Consider the following 17,599-nt stretch of genomic DNA (forward strand, 5'->3'; position numbering starts at 1 on the left):
AGGAAAAGTGAAATTCAGTATTACCTATGTTGAAAACTATTTTTTTCTCAGCAGACTTACATTCAGAAAGACAAAAAAAACATTTTGCATATTTTTATTTACTCCGCCTCATCCTACTGCTTTTGTTGTTGTTGTTGTCATCAAATTTACTGATACGGGCTTCCCTGGTGGCGCAGTGGTTGAGAGTCCGCCTGCCGATGCAGGGGACACGGGTTCGTGCCCCGGTCCGGGAAGATCCCACACGCCGCAGAGCGGCTGGGCCCGTGAGCCATGGCTGCTGAGCCTGCGCGTCCGGAGCCTGTGCTCCGCAACGGGAGAGTCCACAACAGTGAGAGGCCCGCGTAACGCAAAAAAAAAAAAAATTTCCTGATACTTGCTTAGGAACAGTTATTATGGAGGGGTAGCTGCAGACTGAGGAAGAAGACTTTGGGAAATCGGGGTGGTTCTAGGCCTCTGTAGCAGCATTCAGGTACAAGATCTCTGGATCCTGCTTTAGTGACCTCCTGCTGCCTAGAGAAAGGCTGTGAAAAAGAGGAGCTCACTTTCAAACCTGTTTTTATATTAATGACTTGGTGATACTGCCATTTAACGATGCCTGGACCTAATTTTTTATATTGAGGCCCGGAAAGGTATAAGAAACAAGGTGGAAGACCCTTCACCTGTTGCAATATTGTTGACATTTTCAGTCACTTTTTTCATTCGCATCAGGGTATTTAGAGATAAAGCTGACTCTATGTAGGTCTCATTCCTTGTCAACAAAACAGAGATTATTTGAGGATTAGATCTCAAATCTATCTTGACTCAAACTGTCTATTCTTTAGAGTATGTTATCTCCTGAGCATGAAGTATCTGAGAACTTGTCCCTTTATTGATCCATTGGTTGACGTTGATAATTGTTTCACTGAGGAAGTCCAATTAAATTGTCTGACTTCACATTCAGCTGGTTTTGAATTATTTGATAAATTAGAGGATGAGGCTGAGGTTTCACCTAAACCTGTTTACATGGATAGCACTGTAAAGTAAATGGCTAGTGTAATATAAGTGTAGGAAAAACGTTCATAGTACTTGATAGCTAACTTTTTAGTACTGCAGAATGCTTCAGTTAACAGAATTGTTTTGCCTCGTAAGTATAAAATAGTCTATTTAGCAATACTTTCTTAACTTATATAAAGTTACATTAAAGTAAGAAAATGTCACTTGTTTCCTATTTCAGATTAAGTATTGCCATATTTTGAATTTCACCTTATCCTACAGGACATTGTAAAACTAATTATGCTTTTTAGGGTGATGCAGTGTTGAGCAAGCAATACCTCATGATTTTATAGGAAAATTGTAAATTAATCCCAATTCAGAGCGCATTTCACAGGCCCTAATATGAACTGGTTTTTGCTTCCTAACCACTCATTTTTTTCTTGAAGCAGAATATTAGAAGAGAAGACACTACCAGGCAAGCAGAAATTGTTTGTCCTGGTTAATTTGTTCACTAATTCCCCAATGACCGATTGGTTTCCCAAAATGATGGACTCAGAATCTTAGGTGTTAAAGAAGTGAAAGGGAAAAGTCAGTCCCCTTATTTTATGCATGAGGAATGCGGCACAGTTGTTACCTACCAATGTAATATGCATTTTTGTCGTGAGCTGCACAAGAAATCATTGGTGTGTAGAAAGCTTTGTAAACATATAACTTTTTACACTCAGTGTTGATTATGCAGCTCTGTCTTAATTGCTTTATTCTTTCTTTCAAAAGTCATCCCTTTGTTCAAAAGTTCCAGTTGGACTTAAAAAGTATAGGAAGAATCTTTGTCTAGGCTATATAGTTTTTATAGATGGCTTAATTATCATACAAGTAAATATAGTCTTTAAAATATTTTTGTGTAGGGCGTCTATTGATGAAATTCTTAAGCGCAATAATGAGACCATAATTTTTCTCTGCAGGTGGTGACAAAGTGATAGATGTCATTGATGTGGCAAGGCAGGCAGACAGCAAAATGACACTTCACAATTATGTTAAATACTTCATGAATCCTAACAGACCAAAAGTGTTAAATGTGATCAGCCTTGAATTTTCAGATACAAAGTGAGTAGTTCTGGACGTTTTGGTTTAGCCTTCTGAGTGTTAGCTAAAATGTAGTTAAATGATGAATTTCTTTTAGTAAAAAACGTAACTGTGACTTCTAAAGTGGTCCAGTGATATAGCTATGTTGTAAATTTTGCTTTGGTACCCTCAGACTTTAAGTATTGCTGTTAGCTGTGAGTTCCAGTTAATTTCTTGGTTTGGGTTGAAATGGGAGATGAAATTTTAAGAAGTTTTAATTTGCATGATGTGGGTGTGTGTGTACGTGTGTGTTTGTTTTTTTAAAGGATGTCTGAATTGGTGGAGGTTCCTGATATAGCCAGAAAACTTTCCTGGGTGGAAAATTATTGGCCTGATGATTCAGTCTTTCCCAAGCCATTTGTTCAGAAATACTGCTTAATGGGAGTTCAAGACAGCTACACAGATTTCCACATTGACTTTGGTGGGACTTCAGTTTGGTACCATGTCCTCTGGGTAAGCTTGGGGTATTTCTTTGTTCACTTAATCACAAAAACGTACAGTCTTATTTTTCCATGGGTATATTCATTTGCTATAAATGACGTTTGTAAAGAGGGAAGTGTTTTGCACTTTTTCAGTGGGAGCTATCATTTTAAATACTTAAAGAAGCATTATGATTTTCTTTTTTTAATCCCAACTAATGGAGGAGCCATGAATTCTTAATTTATATAGATTCCCTTTTTTTTGCCCCCATCTTATAAATTAATCTCTTTTAGCCTTTTGTCTCTTTTTGTTTCTTCTTCCCCCTAGTCAGTTAGCAGTTAATCCCTGAATCTAATACCTGAGAAGGAGCAAAGTTATAGTAATAATTGCTTCTGACCTTAAGGTGAGGCTAAAGCCAGCTAGTTGGATAAGTCAGGAATGCCCATACAAATACGAATTCTCCTCAGGAGCTTATATTCACCTTGCTTTATCTAGAACTGTGCTATTCCGTAAAGTGGCCACTCGGCACATGTGGCTACATTTAAATAATTAAATATAATTTAAAATTCAGTTCCGCATTTGCACTACCCCATTTCAGGTGCTCAGTAGCCACATAGGGCTCATAACTGCTATATTGGGTAGCACAGATATAGAGCATTTCCATCGTCACAGAAGGTTCTTTCGGGCAGTGCTGATCTAGAGCCAAATCTTCGTCAGTATCACATGCCTGTGCATCAGCAATGCTCTGGACTATGTTTGATGCTGTGCCCTTGAGCTCCTCTTCCTTTCCTCCGTGAGAAAGCAAAGGGTTAGTTCATTAAAGAAAGTTTATTCACAGATCTTTAAAAATAATTGTATTATTATATGTCTTAGGAGAAAGGGCAAAGTTTGCAGAGATGACCCTCTGTAACCTGGGGCCTATTAACATGTATTTACTTCTCTACCTTGAAAATGAGATCAGTAGGATGTTTGTGATGCTTTACCCTCCTCTCGTAACTATTTCTCCATCCCTGCTTTATTGACCCCTTGTCATATTTGAGACGGGAGCCTTAGCTCCTTTGAAGATGCTTATTAAGGGCAATAGCTATTGATCAGGTATGTGAAATATGTCTTTTTGAGCCTTAAAAAAATCTGATAATTATCTAATTTAATTTAGAACATTGTATTGGGAAATTACATCAATATAGGCCATCCTAGAATGGCATTTCCTTTTTCAAAAATAGTGTGATTACTTCCTCCTAGGGCGAGAAGGTTTTTTATTTGATAAAGCCAACAGATGACAATTTGGCACTCTATGAATCTTGGAGTTCATCTGTGACCCAGAGTGAAGTGTTCTTTGGAGATAAGGTGGATAAATGCTACAAATGTGTGGTAAAGCAGGGACATACCTTATTTGTTCCTACAGGTAAGGTTTTAATCCCATCCCGCTCCCCATAGTGGATACTCATCACATGGAGTCAGCTTTTGATTGAAATCTCTGACTTTAATGTGTTTGGAAAGTAGTTTCGCATAGCCCGAGCGATGATTCTGATCTTGGACTTCTCACTTCTTTGTGCCTTAGAGGGCTTCTCTTGTAGTCAGGACTCGTTTTGGCATTGTGTTTTATGTCATTTGCCTTCACTTTTATTTTTATTTAGAAAAATTCATCTACCATAATCCTCACCCTTTTAAAGTGTACAATTCAATGGTTTTTAGTAGATTAACAGGGCTGTGCAACCCTACCCCTATCTAATTCCAGAACATTTCATCACTTCAAAAAGAAACCCTATGCCAATTAGCAGTCACTCCACATTTCCCCCCCTCTGAGCCCCTAGCAACCACTAGTGTGCTTTCAGTCTCTGCGGATCTGCCTGTTTGGGGCATTTCATATATAATACATGGCCTTTTGTATCTAGCTTCTTTTAGTTAGCATCATGTTTACTAGGCTCATCCATGTTGTAGCCCATGTCAGTGTTTCATTGCCTTTTGTGGCCAAATAATATTCCATTGCATGGATGTACCACATTTCATTTATCCCTTCATCAGTTGATGGACATTTGGGTTGTTTCCACTTTTTGGCTCTTACGAATAGTGCTGCTTTGAACATTTGTGTGAAAGTTTTTGTGTGCAGGTTTGTTTTCATTTCCCTTGGTTATATATACCTAGTAGTGGAATTGCTGGGTCATATGGTTTAATGATGTTTAACTTTTTGAGGAACTGCCAAACTGTTTTCCTAGTAGCTGCACCATTTTACATTCCCACCAGCAATGTACAGGTGTTCCGATTTCTCTACATCCTCACCAACACTGTAGTTATCTTTTTTTATTTTTGTCATTCTAGTGGGTGTGAAGTACTTGTATCTCATTGTGGTTTTAATTTGCATTTCCTTAATGAGTAATGATGCTGAGCATTTCTCTTATTGGCCATTTGTATATCTTCTCTGGAGAAATGTCTATTTAAATGCTTTGCCCATTTTTATGTTGGGTTGTCTTTTTATTGTTGAGCTGTAAGCATTCTTTATATATTCTGTACACTAGACCCTTATCAGATATATGATTTGCAATATTTTCTCCCATTCTGTGGGTTGTCTTTTCATTTTCTTGATAATGTCCTTTGCATAAAATTTTGATGAAATTCCCTTCAATTTTAACTGGTCAGCTCTACATTGATGTCAAAGGCCCAAGCCTGCTGTAAGAATCTGGGCAGCTGTCCTGGGGCAGTTAGGAGGCAATGAGTCTGTTTTGAGGGACCCTAGGAAGGGATTGAGTACCAGCCTTAGCTATAGCCTCAAGTATAGGTATCAGGTCTGTCATTTTGAGACGTGACTAAATGCAGGGTATGGACTCTCCAGGTCAGTGGTTTTGAGAATTGTGTTCTTCTGATTTGGGTGACCTTAATGGCTACACAGTTTGCAAGGATCTGTTACAGGCCCTGCTTTCTTACCTTGCCTCTGGAGTATATAATAAGAAGTATGTGTTGAGCAAATGAATGAATCAATGCCTGGAACTACCAGAATTTATAAATCTAGATACGTATCAGTATTTTCACTGTGAATGGGCTAAGCTCCTCCCTTAAAGCCCCTCCCTTAAAGCCCCCCAAAGCTCCCTCTTATGACAGATATTTTGTTATGCCCACTTCAAAAATCTTGAATTCACATTTATCATTAATATAACCTCCTGCACCAGTAATTCCCCCCCATTGATGTAATGACCTAATTAGAATATAAAGAGGAAATTAAAAGTAATTTATAATAATACACCATTTTACAATGTCCCTGCTCAGGCACAGCAGCATTAGAAGTCAGGATGATGCACAGGCCAGCTAACCAGTACAGGCGTGTAATTGGTAGTTCAAAGTCTGTAGCTCTGGTGTGGATTAATGGTTCTCAAACATCATTGACCATCAGAATCACCTGGAGGGCTTATTAAAACACAGAGTGCTGGGCCTTAACCCCAGCGGTTCTGATTCAGTAGCTCTGGGGTGGACCTGAGAATATGCATTTCTAACAAGTTCCCAGCTAAGGCTGGTGCTGCTGGTCTGGGGACCACATTTGAAGAACTGCTGCCGTAGATAGTGTGATTTTTTTTTCCCCCCCCAAGGTAGTTGGCAACTGATACACTTCCTTCAGTTTACAGGCTACCTAGTTATATTCCTAGAAAATTGTGCCAAAACCATGCAAAAGATCCTTGTTTCATATGAATGGAGTTATAGTTTCTGGGCTCAGACAGTTAATAACAGATTTTGCACCTATCTGAATGCCCAGCAGAAATTTGAAAGTCCTGACTAATGGAGGACAATTTCTTACTGTGTGGAACTGTCCTGCATGTTGCATCCCTGGCTCCCGCTTGCAAAATGACAGTAGTGCCTCCTGATCACTGTGACAAAAAAAAGCCCACCAAACTGTCTAGATCACACTCTACAGGTGGTACTGCCTCCATTGAGGACCACTGATCTACAGAATTTGAAGCCAGCAGAGACTTCAAATTTGTGATTTCAGGGTCAAGCTCAAGGCCTTTGAGCACACACGTGGTCACCACTTGAAAGCCAGTCTTGGGAGGAGTTTTTTGATATTGTGTTACAGCACAATGAGGGATCAGAATATGAAAAGTATAAGGAAAATGGGATCTGTCTATTTTAACAGTCAACTTTTACATGCAAACGTATGTGTGTATATTGATTTATGTTTATATGAAGTCTTTATGTTCAGTCTACGGACCTTTCTTTCAAAAGTTTAGCATCATCTCAGAAATGAGCCTCACTTTGAAAACATTTTTATGGGAAAACATTTTGACTTTGTGGGAAAATATCATTTTGATTGCCAGCATTTATATTTATAGGACCATAACCCTGCCTAATGAAATGTGGGTGATCTACTTTTTCTTTCTTAGAGGAAGGTCCCAGGTTGAGTTCCATTGATCCTCCTCTGCTTGGTCCCTAAGGACACTTGTTTCAGGATGACACTAGGGAGGCAAAGCGTCCAGCCAGTCCCGTTGTTCATTTAATGAAAACGCGCTTGCCTCACTCTAACCAGATTTGACTTGTCTCAGAGTAAAATCTTTAATATAAAGTAGATTGTGTTTTTAAGCTAAAAAACTGAAACAGCAACAACCACAGAAACCTTCACCTATCCTGCACCGTAATTTTGTCTAATTGGGTCAATCCATTTATCTTAAACACAGCACAGAGGCTGGCATATAATAGGCATTTAATACATATTTGAATCATTGAACCTCTAGATGGTAATAGACATTAGCTTCTCTAGCACTGAAGTATGAGGTAAACTGATTTTGATATTTTGTGTTTCTTAAAATAGGTATATATCACATTTGTGTGGTTTGAATATTGAAAAATCACTGATTTATATACTTTTAACCATTTCAGGGTGGATTCATGCTGTGCTTACTTCTCAGGACTGTATGGCTTTTGGGGGGAACTTTCTGCACAACCTTAACATTGGCATGCAGCTCAGGTTTGTGTCATCAGTATTTAAAGGATCTTTTGTCCTTTCTTAAATAGGACTTAGTTCTAAAAGTCAAAAAAAAAAAATTCAGCAACATGCTTAATTGAGATCTCATGGAGATAGGCCCTGAGAAATTATTGGGAACTTTTAACAAAAGTATTGTCTTAAGATTTTGACAGGAGAACACCTTGATGCTTTTCTAATCTAAAACAAAAAGAATAGTTTATTCAATTTGAGATTAGGTATCTCCCCAAATTTCAGACTTTTGTAGAAATGGATAGGCTCTCCTTTGGCTATTTTTACAGTGAGGGAATTGAACTAAAACCAGTCAGACTCAGGTGTGACATATGCTGCTGGGGCAGAGCAACCCTAAGTTAGGATCGTTGTCAAAACACCTGCTTTAATTTTGCTGTGGTAAAGGATTAACAGCTATTTCCCCTTCTGCATGAGAATTTGACCTTTGGGTAATAACTTCCCCTGGTAGCCTAATGAGAGAAGACTGTTACAAGGCAACATTGCTTATGGTAAAATGATTCCTGATTGATAAACCGCATCAGTACTGGCAGAACTAGAAATACCTAGTAGGAAGCCATGTCTTTGGGCTTTCCTGAGTGTGACTGTTATAACTTGGCCTGCCCCTGGGGAGCCCCGGAAGCCATGCATCTGTGGAGTTATTACAAGAGATTCTGGCTCTTATGGGGGGTATGCAGCTTTAAGCTAGGGCAGCTCCCACACTTGCCAAGTACGAATCTTGTTTCTTTATACCTGAGCTGTCCCTGGGGAAAGACGGCTCCTGGCTGTGTGGACTGCTGCAAAGACTCCCACGGAAGACTCACCCTGTGGCGAGCTGTGGTTTCTCACAGGTCTTCTCACCTTGACCCTTGCCAAGTGTGGTCCTGAGCTTGAATGCTTAGTAGAGCCTAAAGAAAATGCCGTGAGAGGGTGTTGCAGTGCTGTCCAGCACAGGCAGCCGGTTTCTAAACACATCGTTCTGTTTATTATAGTGGAAAATTCCTTCTGTTAAAACTAGGCTACAGATCCCAAGGGGTGATCTTTTTGAAGCCCACTGTAAATTCTTCAGTATCCTGTCAAATCTGTTAAGGGCGGACCTGAGTAAGATCACAGCTCAGTCTTACCCACATGTGGTGGTGGCGTTGAGCGATGTGCACTACTCGATTGGTCTTATACGTCGTGGGCTGCTTATTTTAGTTAAGTTGATTGTCTGCATTTAACTTTGAAATGCTAATATTAATATTAAATTTCTTCAACTCTTATTTATTTAGGTGTTATGAGATGGAAAAAAGGCTAAAAACACCAGATCTTTTCAAATTCCCTTTCTTTGAAGCCATATGTTGGTTTGTAGCCAAAAACTTGCTGGAGACCCTAAAAGGTAATAAATAATCTGTAGATTTTGTTGTTTCATATGATGCATGATACTTCTAAATTCACTAAAAGCCACTCATAGAAAGAGAGGTTCTTTTTAAAATGTGGTGTGGCTATTGTCCCTATTTTGTTTTTTGTTTTTGTTTTTTTTTTGGTGGTATGCGGGCCTCTCCCTGTTGTGGCCCCTCCTGTTGCGGAGCACAGGCTCCGGACGCGCAGGCTCAGCAGCCATGGCTCACGGGCCCAGCCGCTCCGCGGCATGTGGGATCTTCCCGGACCGGGGCACGAACCCGTGTCCCCTGCATCGGCAGGCGGACTCTCAACCACCACACCACCAGGGAAGCCCCCTATTTTGTTTTTTAAATGCATTATTTTCCTCTGTTCAGAACCTTTTTAGCAAATTAGAAAATCTCTAGTCCTTAGGCATAAAAATCAGATATATGAAGAGCTGCATCAGAACCACATAGGTAATATTGAAAAATGTTCCTTTCACTGGGACTTTAGTCATCTGCACACAGTATCAGGCACGTAAAAGTGCCTCACTAACAAAAATGCAGTTGAAGCCAAGGGACTGTTACCTAGTATTTGTTCCCAAACATTTGCTTTTAAAAAATCGAGGGAATAATTTTCATGTCCTGAGTGAATCAGGTGGTGTCTGTGCCATTACCATTATGACCATTATGTGGCCAGTATAAGGCACCTGTTGGCACAAACCAGCTAGTGTCAGGCTATGCATCTATAGTTGAAGAAAAATGGTTCTTTTCAAGGGAGGTGGGAAATATATCCCTTTAAACTTGCAAGGTACCACCTCTTTTATGTGGAATTTCAGATTTTGATGTTTTATTACTGGTTTAATAATCTTTGAGCAGTCAAGTTGGAGACTCACTGTAACTTCCACTTTTATCTATTTTTTGCTTTTTGTGCACTTATGCCCATGAAAATACAGTCCATCTGGTTTTTGTGTTGTCTAACTTTCCTAGTCAGTTTGCCAGTAGTGCTACTATATTTTTTTAATTATTTAATTAATTTATTTATTGGCTGCGTTGGGTCTCGTTGCTGCACGCGGGCTTTCTCTAGTTGCGGCAAGTGAGGGCTACTCTTTGTTGCGGTGCGCGGGCTCTCATTGCGGTGGCTTCTCTTGTTGTGGAGCACGGGCTCTAGGCACGGGGGCTTCAGTAGTTGTGGCATGCGGGCTCAGTAGTTGTGGCTCGTGGGCTCTAGAGCACAGGCTCAGTAGTTGTGGCACACGGGCTTAGTTGTTCCACGGCATGTGGGATCTTCCCAGACCAGGGCTCGAACCCGTGTCTCCTGCACTGGCAGGCAGATTCTTAACCACTGCACCACCAGGGAAGTCCCAGTGCTCCTATTATAATTAACTCCCAGAAGAAGAGATATAAGCAGATTAAACAATAAAGTCTAGTCTAAACATTTGGGGGTCTTCCCCATTTAAATGTTACACAAGAAGAAAAGGTAAAAGGAAAAAAAACTACCAATAACTTATTTCCCAGGATGGCATGCACGGAATTAAATGATAAAAATCATTTATGGTTTCTTTCCTTAAAAGGGGGGCTGGGGAAAGCTCACTTTCTTTGGAAGGAAGGAGCAGTAGAACCCCGTCTCACACCTTGTAGCACTGTGTAGAGGTAGGTGTCTTGACAGTGGTGCAGCTGTACAGGATGGAGGTGGGATCGCGTGGATGGGGAGGAATAGTGCTCTCGGGTATTTTTCTTGGCTTCAGGGATGTCACAGTAGATCCATAGAGTTGCAATATATGATTTTCAGTAAAATACTGGACAGTAAATTTCATAGTCCCCTATTCGAGTAGAAGCCTGGGAAAATAGGAACACTTATAAAAACACTTACAAATGTCCTTATTTTCTGGAAATAAAACCCAATTACTGAACTCTCCAGGTAAGAGATTGGCAATTCAATATTCAGAAAATTCAGAGCACTTTTTCCATCTTTCTATTCTCACTAACACATACACGTACACACACACACACACACACACACACACACACGCACACACACACACACACACACACACTGACATACATACACACCTGGGGTAATGCTTTTTCCTTAATGTCTAAGAGGGGCTCATCAGTCGACTTTTTAGAACAAATTAAAAATTTATCTAAAAGACAAACTCTTGCTGTTCCCCTTGCAGCCACAAGCAGCAAATTGTTCAGTCTTAAAATAACGATTTAACCTTTGTTTTAGACCATTGAGAGTTCAGAAATATTGAGGTCTCACTGAAAACATGAACCTATACATTAAAAACCTAAAAAAAACCCCGATTACTGTAAAAGGATATTTGTAGGTGAGGTTTTAAAATGTTTCCATTTTGTCATCTATATCAGTACAGGCTACCTGGCAATATTAGTGAGTCAGTCCAGTCCCACTAAGGCTAGAGCCAGATGACCACTATACCAATTGCCATTGTCTTAGGATTCATCCTGGAAGCAGGAATGGTGGTCTTGTTACCCCGCATTATGTTGTTTTTTTATTCCTGACCCTTTAACTTTCTACTATGGCCTGTTATCTTCCAGCTCAGGCTGTTAATAAGGTTTATATGATGGGTTAAATAAGTGTGGATTATATGAAACTCTTAACTGTGTTTAGTGTTAGTAATAATAAAACAGTGAACCAATTTTGGGTTCATGTAAGTAAATTAAACACTGAGCAGAAGTGAGATCTTTTGCTTTTGTTTCACCTTACCTGAATTTAAGACCACATCTAATATATTTTGCATGAGTTTTAGATAATCAATTTGGTTTTAAAGCCCAAAAGAGACATTTGTATGTGTGTATGTGTATTTGCCTTTACAATAACGTAGTATGTCATGCCCATAGTCAGTTGTGTAGGTCACACACTGCATACACATACTCTCTCGTACAGTTGAAAGAACTGCACAGCTGTCACTCAGGTCAGCTCTACCCAAAGTAACCAAAAACAGCCTTGCTGCTACCTTAGAGAGGCCCAGTTATTTTTCCCATTGCACCCTCCTCCTTCCCTTCAAGAGAAAACCACTATCCTGACTTTTGTGAAATCCTTTTCTTCAGTTTTATCACCGTGTCGCTCACTAAACTAGTTTAATTGTGTCCATTCTTAGACTTGTTGTGAGTAGATCCCTGCTGATCCTCTTGTGGCCTGTCGTTCACTCAGCCTTACGTGTGTGAGCTTTCTTTTAACTGGAGCATTTAGTACAACTACATTTAATGTAATACTGTTTCTTTTTCTTTCTCACCTTTTCAACTGATTGTTTATTATTTCTCCATTAACTTGTTTGCTCTTTGGTGGTTACTCAAAACCTAAAGGTAATCCCTTTGTCGCAGAGCACTAACTCCTTTTCCCCTCAACTTCATTGCCACAGAACTGAGAGAAGATGGTTTCCAGCCTCAGACTTACCTAGTACAGGGAGTGAAAGCGCTGCATACTGCTTTAAAATTATGGATGAAAAAAGAAGTAAGTAGTTGTCTTTGGTGAATTAATTGTTAATTTTTACATGGCAAGGTCAGGAAAACAGAGTCCTTATGTTATTTTGGAGTAGTAGAAGGAATGGAAATCATGCTTTAAGTACAACCTGCATTTTATTGGACAGTATATACAAATGTGCTGGTTTATGTTTATATTTATGAGAATGAAGTACCTTGGTATTTCTTTTAACCTCAAAAAGAAAGTAAAGTTGAGTATATCTAGGATATTGACTAAGAAATGAACATGTAGATATAGAATAATAATATATAACTTTGAGCTCACATAGTATGCTAACCACTGTGCTTAGTTGTTATATCCATAAACTCATTTACTCTTCAAAACAACTATATGAGGTTGGGGTACTCTTGGTATCCCCATTTTACATATGGGGAAGCTGAGGTTCAGAGCTTAAGAACTTGCCCAAGACAACTGGTGGAGCTAGGATTAAAGCTCAGTCTCTGCGTTTGCAAAGCCTATGCTGTTATGCCTCTGCTAGTCTTATGTAAGAACGAAGGAAAAGAGAGGTCAGGGTTCAAGCAGGAGACTTCCATTTTTCCCTAAAATGTGGTCTAGTTTGCATTTGAATCCCACCACCTCTAAGAGGTCATCCCAGGTCTCCATTTGGAAGCAGTATGTCCTTTCCTTATGCGTCCGTAGCATATCTCTTGTGCCAGTGGGCTTAAAAGTAATGTCCATAAAGTAATGTCTCCATGTCCTCTTGTCTAAGTTTATAAGCTCTTGAAAAACAGGGACTTTCTAATCTTCATTTCCTTCCTGGAACTTTACATACAATGTTTTAATAAATGATAAATAGTTGAGCTGATGAAAATACATTCCCATGCTAATTTCTCAAATGTCTACCTGAAATAAAAATCCCCCTCTTAAAAGATATTGGGAGACAGTAATTAATAGGTTACCCTCCCAATAATTTTATGCTCCCTTTCATGTTATTATCATTGCTGCATATCCATTAAGAGTAAGGGCACTGTGGAAGCATTCAGGAAAATAAAAATCATGTCTTCCAATGTCAAAGATGTCATCATCTAAATGACAAGTAAAGGCATAAACAGATTACAAAAGTATATAGTATATAAAAAGATAAAAACAAAATAAAGGGTATGTTGCAAAAACCATGTCATTCTTTTCCTTCTGAAGGCTGTAGACAAGTTGTTCTCAAACTTGTCTGTTTATCAAAATTGCCTTTAGAGTTTTTTAAAAATAAACTCCCTGCTTCTTTCCTGAGAGATTCTGATTTAATTGATCTGGGATAGGATCTGAACCTCTGTTTTTAACAGACTTTGTAGGTGATTTTGATGCACAGTAAAACTCATCAAATAATACATACTGTTAATTCATTGCATTTGAAGTGCACTTTTAAAAGCATGATGTTTGCAGTTAACTGTCCACCTTGCTCTAAGATGAGAGGTAGCTTAGCATAGTGGCTTAGAGCGTGAACTCTGGAGTCAGGGGCTTGGATTCAAGCCTTAGCAATGCTGCTAATAAACCGCTAACCTGTGCTTGAGGCCCTCAACTGTAAAGTGAGAGTCCTAATAGTATCTCTGTCAGAGTGTCGTTGAAAGGATTTATGAGTCAACACTCGTAAAGTACTCAACTGTATCTTGATGTCATTAGTTTGTTTTAACAAATTATGCTAAACCAAGGAGAGGATGTAAAGCAGAAGTAACAATTAGTACGTTAAGTGTGCCTAAAAGGTCAAAACTTTCTTAGATATACAGATTAATATTTGGAAATAGACATAATAAGTAATGACAGCAGTTTGCAGTTCAGTAGATATGGTAACTCACCAATTAATTCCTCTTTCCTGTGAATGGGATCTTTTCCCTATTTCGCTTTCAATGTGAAAAGAAAAAAACTTGGCGTATTAGATTTCTCATGAGAAACTAGGACTATTTTAGTGCCTGTGTTCCCCCTTACAGATCCTTACGTATTATGAATTAAATTTAGTTAGTTTCTCTACTAATTATAGTAGTAGTTAGAATTACAGTAGGCTTTGAGGTGTAGAGTCCATATAGAACAAAATTTACAGTAAGACAAGTCCATTTTTAACTCAAGGTAAGAGGATTTTATGAGTTAATAAGGATCTCCTTAGAAGATATGAAACCAACCACATGAGCTCTGAGACCTGACTTGTGGGTATTTGACCTTGTCTGTAAAATCTAGAGAACCTGAAAATTGATTTAGTAAATTAGTTTTTACATCTTAAAATGTAAGTAACTTTGGTTGTCTTATCTTTGTTAATCCAAATACAGCTTGTATCTGAACATGCCTTTGAAATTCCAGACAATGTTAGACCTGGACATCTTATTAAAGAACTTTCTAAAGTGATTCGAGCAATAGAGGTAAGAGTAGAAACTATCATCTAAATGCCTGGTTACTCTCTGCTTTGAGAAGCACTTGGATCTACCACCACACTGCAAACATTGGAAAGCCCTGACACTCTTAGAAGAAATAGAATGCACTGTGTCTTGGAAGGAGTCTCAGGTTTTCAGGCTCCCAAAGTCCTACGGAGAAATCTGGAGTATTGTATCATAGGGAAGTAATAAGGAAGCAGTTACCGGGTTACTTCAGGTTCTTCATGTTACTCCAAAAATAAAAAAAAAATACAGCATAAACAAAACTTTCAGATCTCCTTCATTTCTGCAATGCAGAGATGAATACATGTTAAGAAATGAAAGAAAGAGAAAAGGTAAGATGAGTAAGAGGTGGGTGAAACTGAATTGGAAAGAGGGATGACACAAGTAAGGTGGGGCAAGGAGATCCACTTGAGTGAAAATATTACAGCAACTTGTTTAGGTAAATGCCCTTTGATAAAAGCCCATGAAGTCTTAGATTAGGTGTTTTAATTTATTAATTAGAGCTATTCTAGGTATTAAAGAAAGGGGGTTTTAGTTAAAGGAATTCTTGAGGAAGGTGGTTCTGTTAGTATCCAGCTTGAACTGAAAGGAAATTAAGTGGAGGAATGGCGGCTAATTGACACAGCTCAGATTAGGGCTGTGTTTGGGGGAATGAAAAGAGGTGTACGTCTAAGAAATATTAAAATGTTGGGTTTAATATCCTTGGATAGAGTATTTCATGTAATTCTCAATATGTTCAGATACGGTAGGAAATTATTTTCTGTTTTTGAAGAGCTGCATATAAATGGATTTTTAAAATCAAAAGTCACATATTTAATCTTGAATATATATGTAAATGGATACATATATAAATATCATATATAACAACAACCAAAACTAAGAATAAACTCAATAAGAAAGGTGTAGGTCTGTGTGAAAAAAACTATAAATCTTTACTAAGAGAAATAAAACTATAGTTGAATAAGTGGGAGTGTCATTTCTGAAATATGTCAATTCCAAATTAGTATCACAAATTGAAAATGGTAAAATATACTTGGAAGAATAATTGGACAAAAATAGTCAACAAAGTGTTTTTTTGTTGTTTTGGGGTTTTTGTTTTTTTAATTGGAGGGTAGGGAGTACAGAAGGAAGCAAAATGGCAGTAGAAAAATGTACAAAGAAAATATAAACGGGTATTTCACCAAAGAAGACATAGAAATGGCCAATCCAATAAAAAGATGAAAAATATTCTCAGTATGCGAAAAAGTATTCAAGTACATTTTGCCACACAATTTATGATTTCAAATGATCATTTATCAGATTGGCAAAGATAAAATTCTTTATTTTTGTGCTGCTGGTTGGAAGTGTAAATAGTTCATGCTTTCTAACTGGCATATCCCTTGACTTAGCATTATTTTAATAAAGTAAATAAGAGGAATCCAATTAAACTTTGTACATGACCATACCTGTTTACCACTATCACCTCTTGGAACCAAAATGATAGTAAAAGAATAAAAAGCAATATCCCCTGAAGACAAAGAGAATAATAGAGATGAAGACTCCAACAAAATTTTGGAAGCTGGAAAGCAAATGTTCAAGCGATAACTGACTTAGCAGACCAGAGAGAGCTGAAACCTGTGTGGGCAATGGGAGAAGACCAGAGCAGATCTTATTTGTACAGTAAAACCTTCAAAAAGTTCAGCAATCAGGGAAACTAGGACCCTCTGAATATGAGAGTGGAGGTGGGGTTGAAAGCAGGATTGATTAAAGGTCTATTTAAGAAATAAATTGACCTCCAGATCCCTGCCTTAACACATGCAAAAAACTAGAGATTTAATTTTTTAGAGGTTGAACTTGAGACTGGACTTTGGCCACTGAACCCAGCTGAGGGAGATGGGTACCGTACTGAAAACAAGAGGATTAAGTGACAATCTGCATAGTGAATGATTCTTCTTCCACGTGGCTCCCCAAAACACTGGCAGTCTGGCCTGTACCTCCCAGGCCAAGAAAAAGATCCGCTGATGTTGACAATTTGAAACCTTCAGATGGAACAACCCAGATTCCTATAGTGAAACCCATCAGTTGATAAAGCCTCACTCACACAGAGCTCCCAATTAGCTTTTTCCTTTTTACATACAGTGAAACGCACAGGTCATGAAAGTACAATTCGAGTTTTGGCAAAAGTATATACCTGTGTAACCCTTACCCCAGTTGAGCTAAAAATCATCTGCATCACCCCAGAAGGTCATTTCTTGCCCCCTTCTATTCAGTCTTGGACTATCATAGCTACCACTGTTTGGACCTGTCCTGCTTTATCATAGATTAATTTTGCCTATTTTTGAATTTCAGATAAAGGCAGTCATACAGCATATAGTGTTTTTGTGTCTGGCTTCTTTAAACATAAGGCTTTTGAGATTCATTCACGTTGCATGTGTCAGTAGTTCTTTTTCATTGCTGAGTAGTATTCGGTTAAATGAATATACCACAGTTTATTTTCCATTCTTCTGTTGATGAATATTTGGATTATATGCAGATTTGGCCATTATGAATAAAACTATTATAAGCAACCTGTGTGTCTTGTGGTAGATATATGTTTTCATTTTTCTTGGATATACCTGGGAGTAGAGTTGTTAAGTCATAGGGTAAATGAATTTTTAACTTTATGAGAATCTGCCAGACAGTTTTCCAAAGTGTTTGTACCATTTTACACTCTCACCAGTAATGCACAGGAGTTGTAGTTGTTCCATATCCTTGCCAGTAAGTATTTGGTGTTTTCAGTCTTTTTAATTTTTGCTATTGCAGAGAATATGAAAATTGTTTCATTGTGGTGTTAGTTTACATTTTCCTGAAGACTGATGATGTTGAACACCTTTTTGTGTGCATGGCTGTCTGTATATCTTCCCTTATGAAGTATCTGTTTGAAGTTTTT

General features: G+C 38.4%; 1 protein-coding gene across 3 annotated transcripts in view; it reads left to right on the forward strand.

Annotated features, from left to right (window-relative positions):
* The window catches only part of KDM7A (lysine demethylase 7A), a 63,488-nt gene that overhangs the window by 22,374 nt on the left and 23,515 nt on the right, over positions 1-17,599 (forward strand). For all 3 annotated transcript variants that reach the window (XR_003431858.1, XM_027101740.1, XM_027101741.1), the window contains 7 exons: positions 1,935-2,076; positions 2,361-2,547; positions 3,757-3,919; positions 7,375-7,462; positions 8,737-8,843; positions 12,213-12,304; positions 14,587-14,676. Coding sequence is in view for 2 of the 3 variants with exons in the window: in XM_027101740.1 (XP_026957541.1) it covers positions 1,935-2,076; positions 2,361-2,547; positions 3,757-3,919; positions 7,375-7,462; positions 8,737-8,843; positions 12,213-12,304; positions 14,587-14,676 (869 nt within the window). In the remaining variant the exon portion in view is untranslated. The remainder of the gene's footprint in view (positions 1-1,934; positions 2,077-2,360; positions 2,548-3,756; positions 3,920-7,374; positions 7,463-8,736; positions 8,844-12,212; positions 12,305-14,586; positions 14,677-17,599) is intronic.

Source organism: Aethalodelphis obliquidens, unplaced genomic scaffold (genome assembly GCF_003676395.1).
Source record: "Aethalodelphis obliquidens isolate GAN/ISIS:26980383/991018 unplaced genomic scaffold, ASM367639v1 scaffold5, whole genome shotgun sequence".
NCBI lineage: Eukaryota > Metazoa > Chordata > Mammalia > Artiodactyla > Delphinidae > Aethalodelphis > Aethalodelphis obliquidens.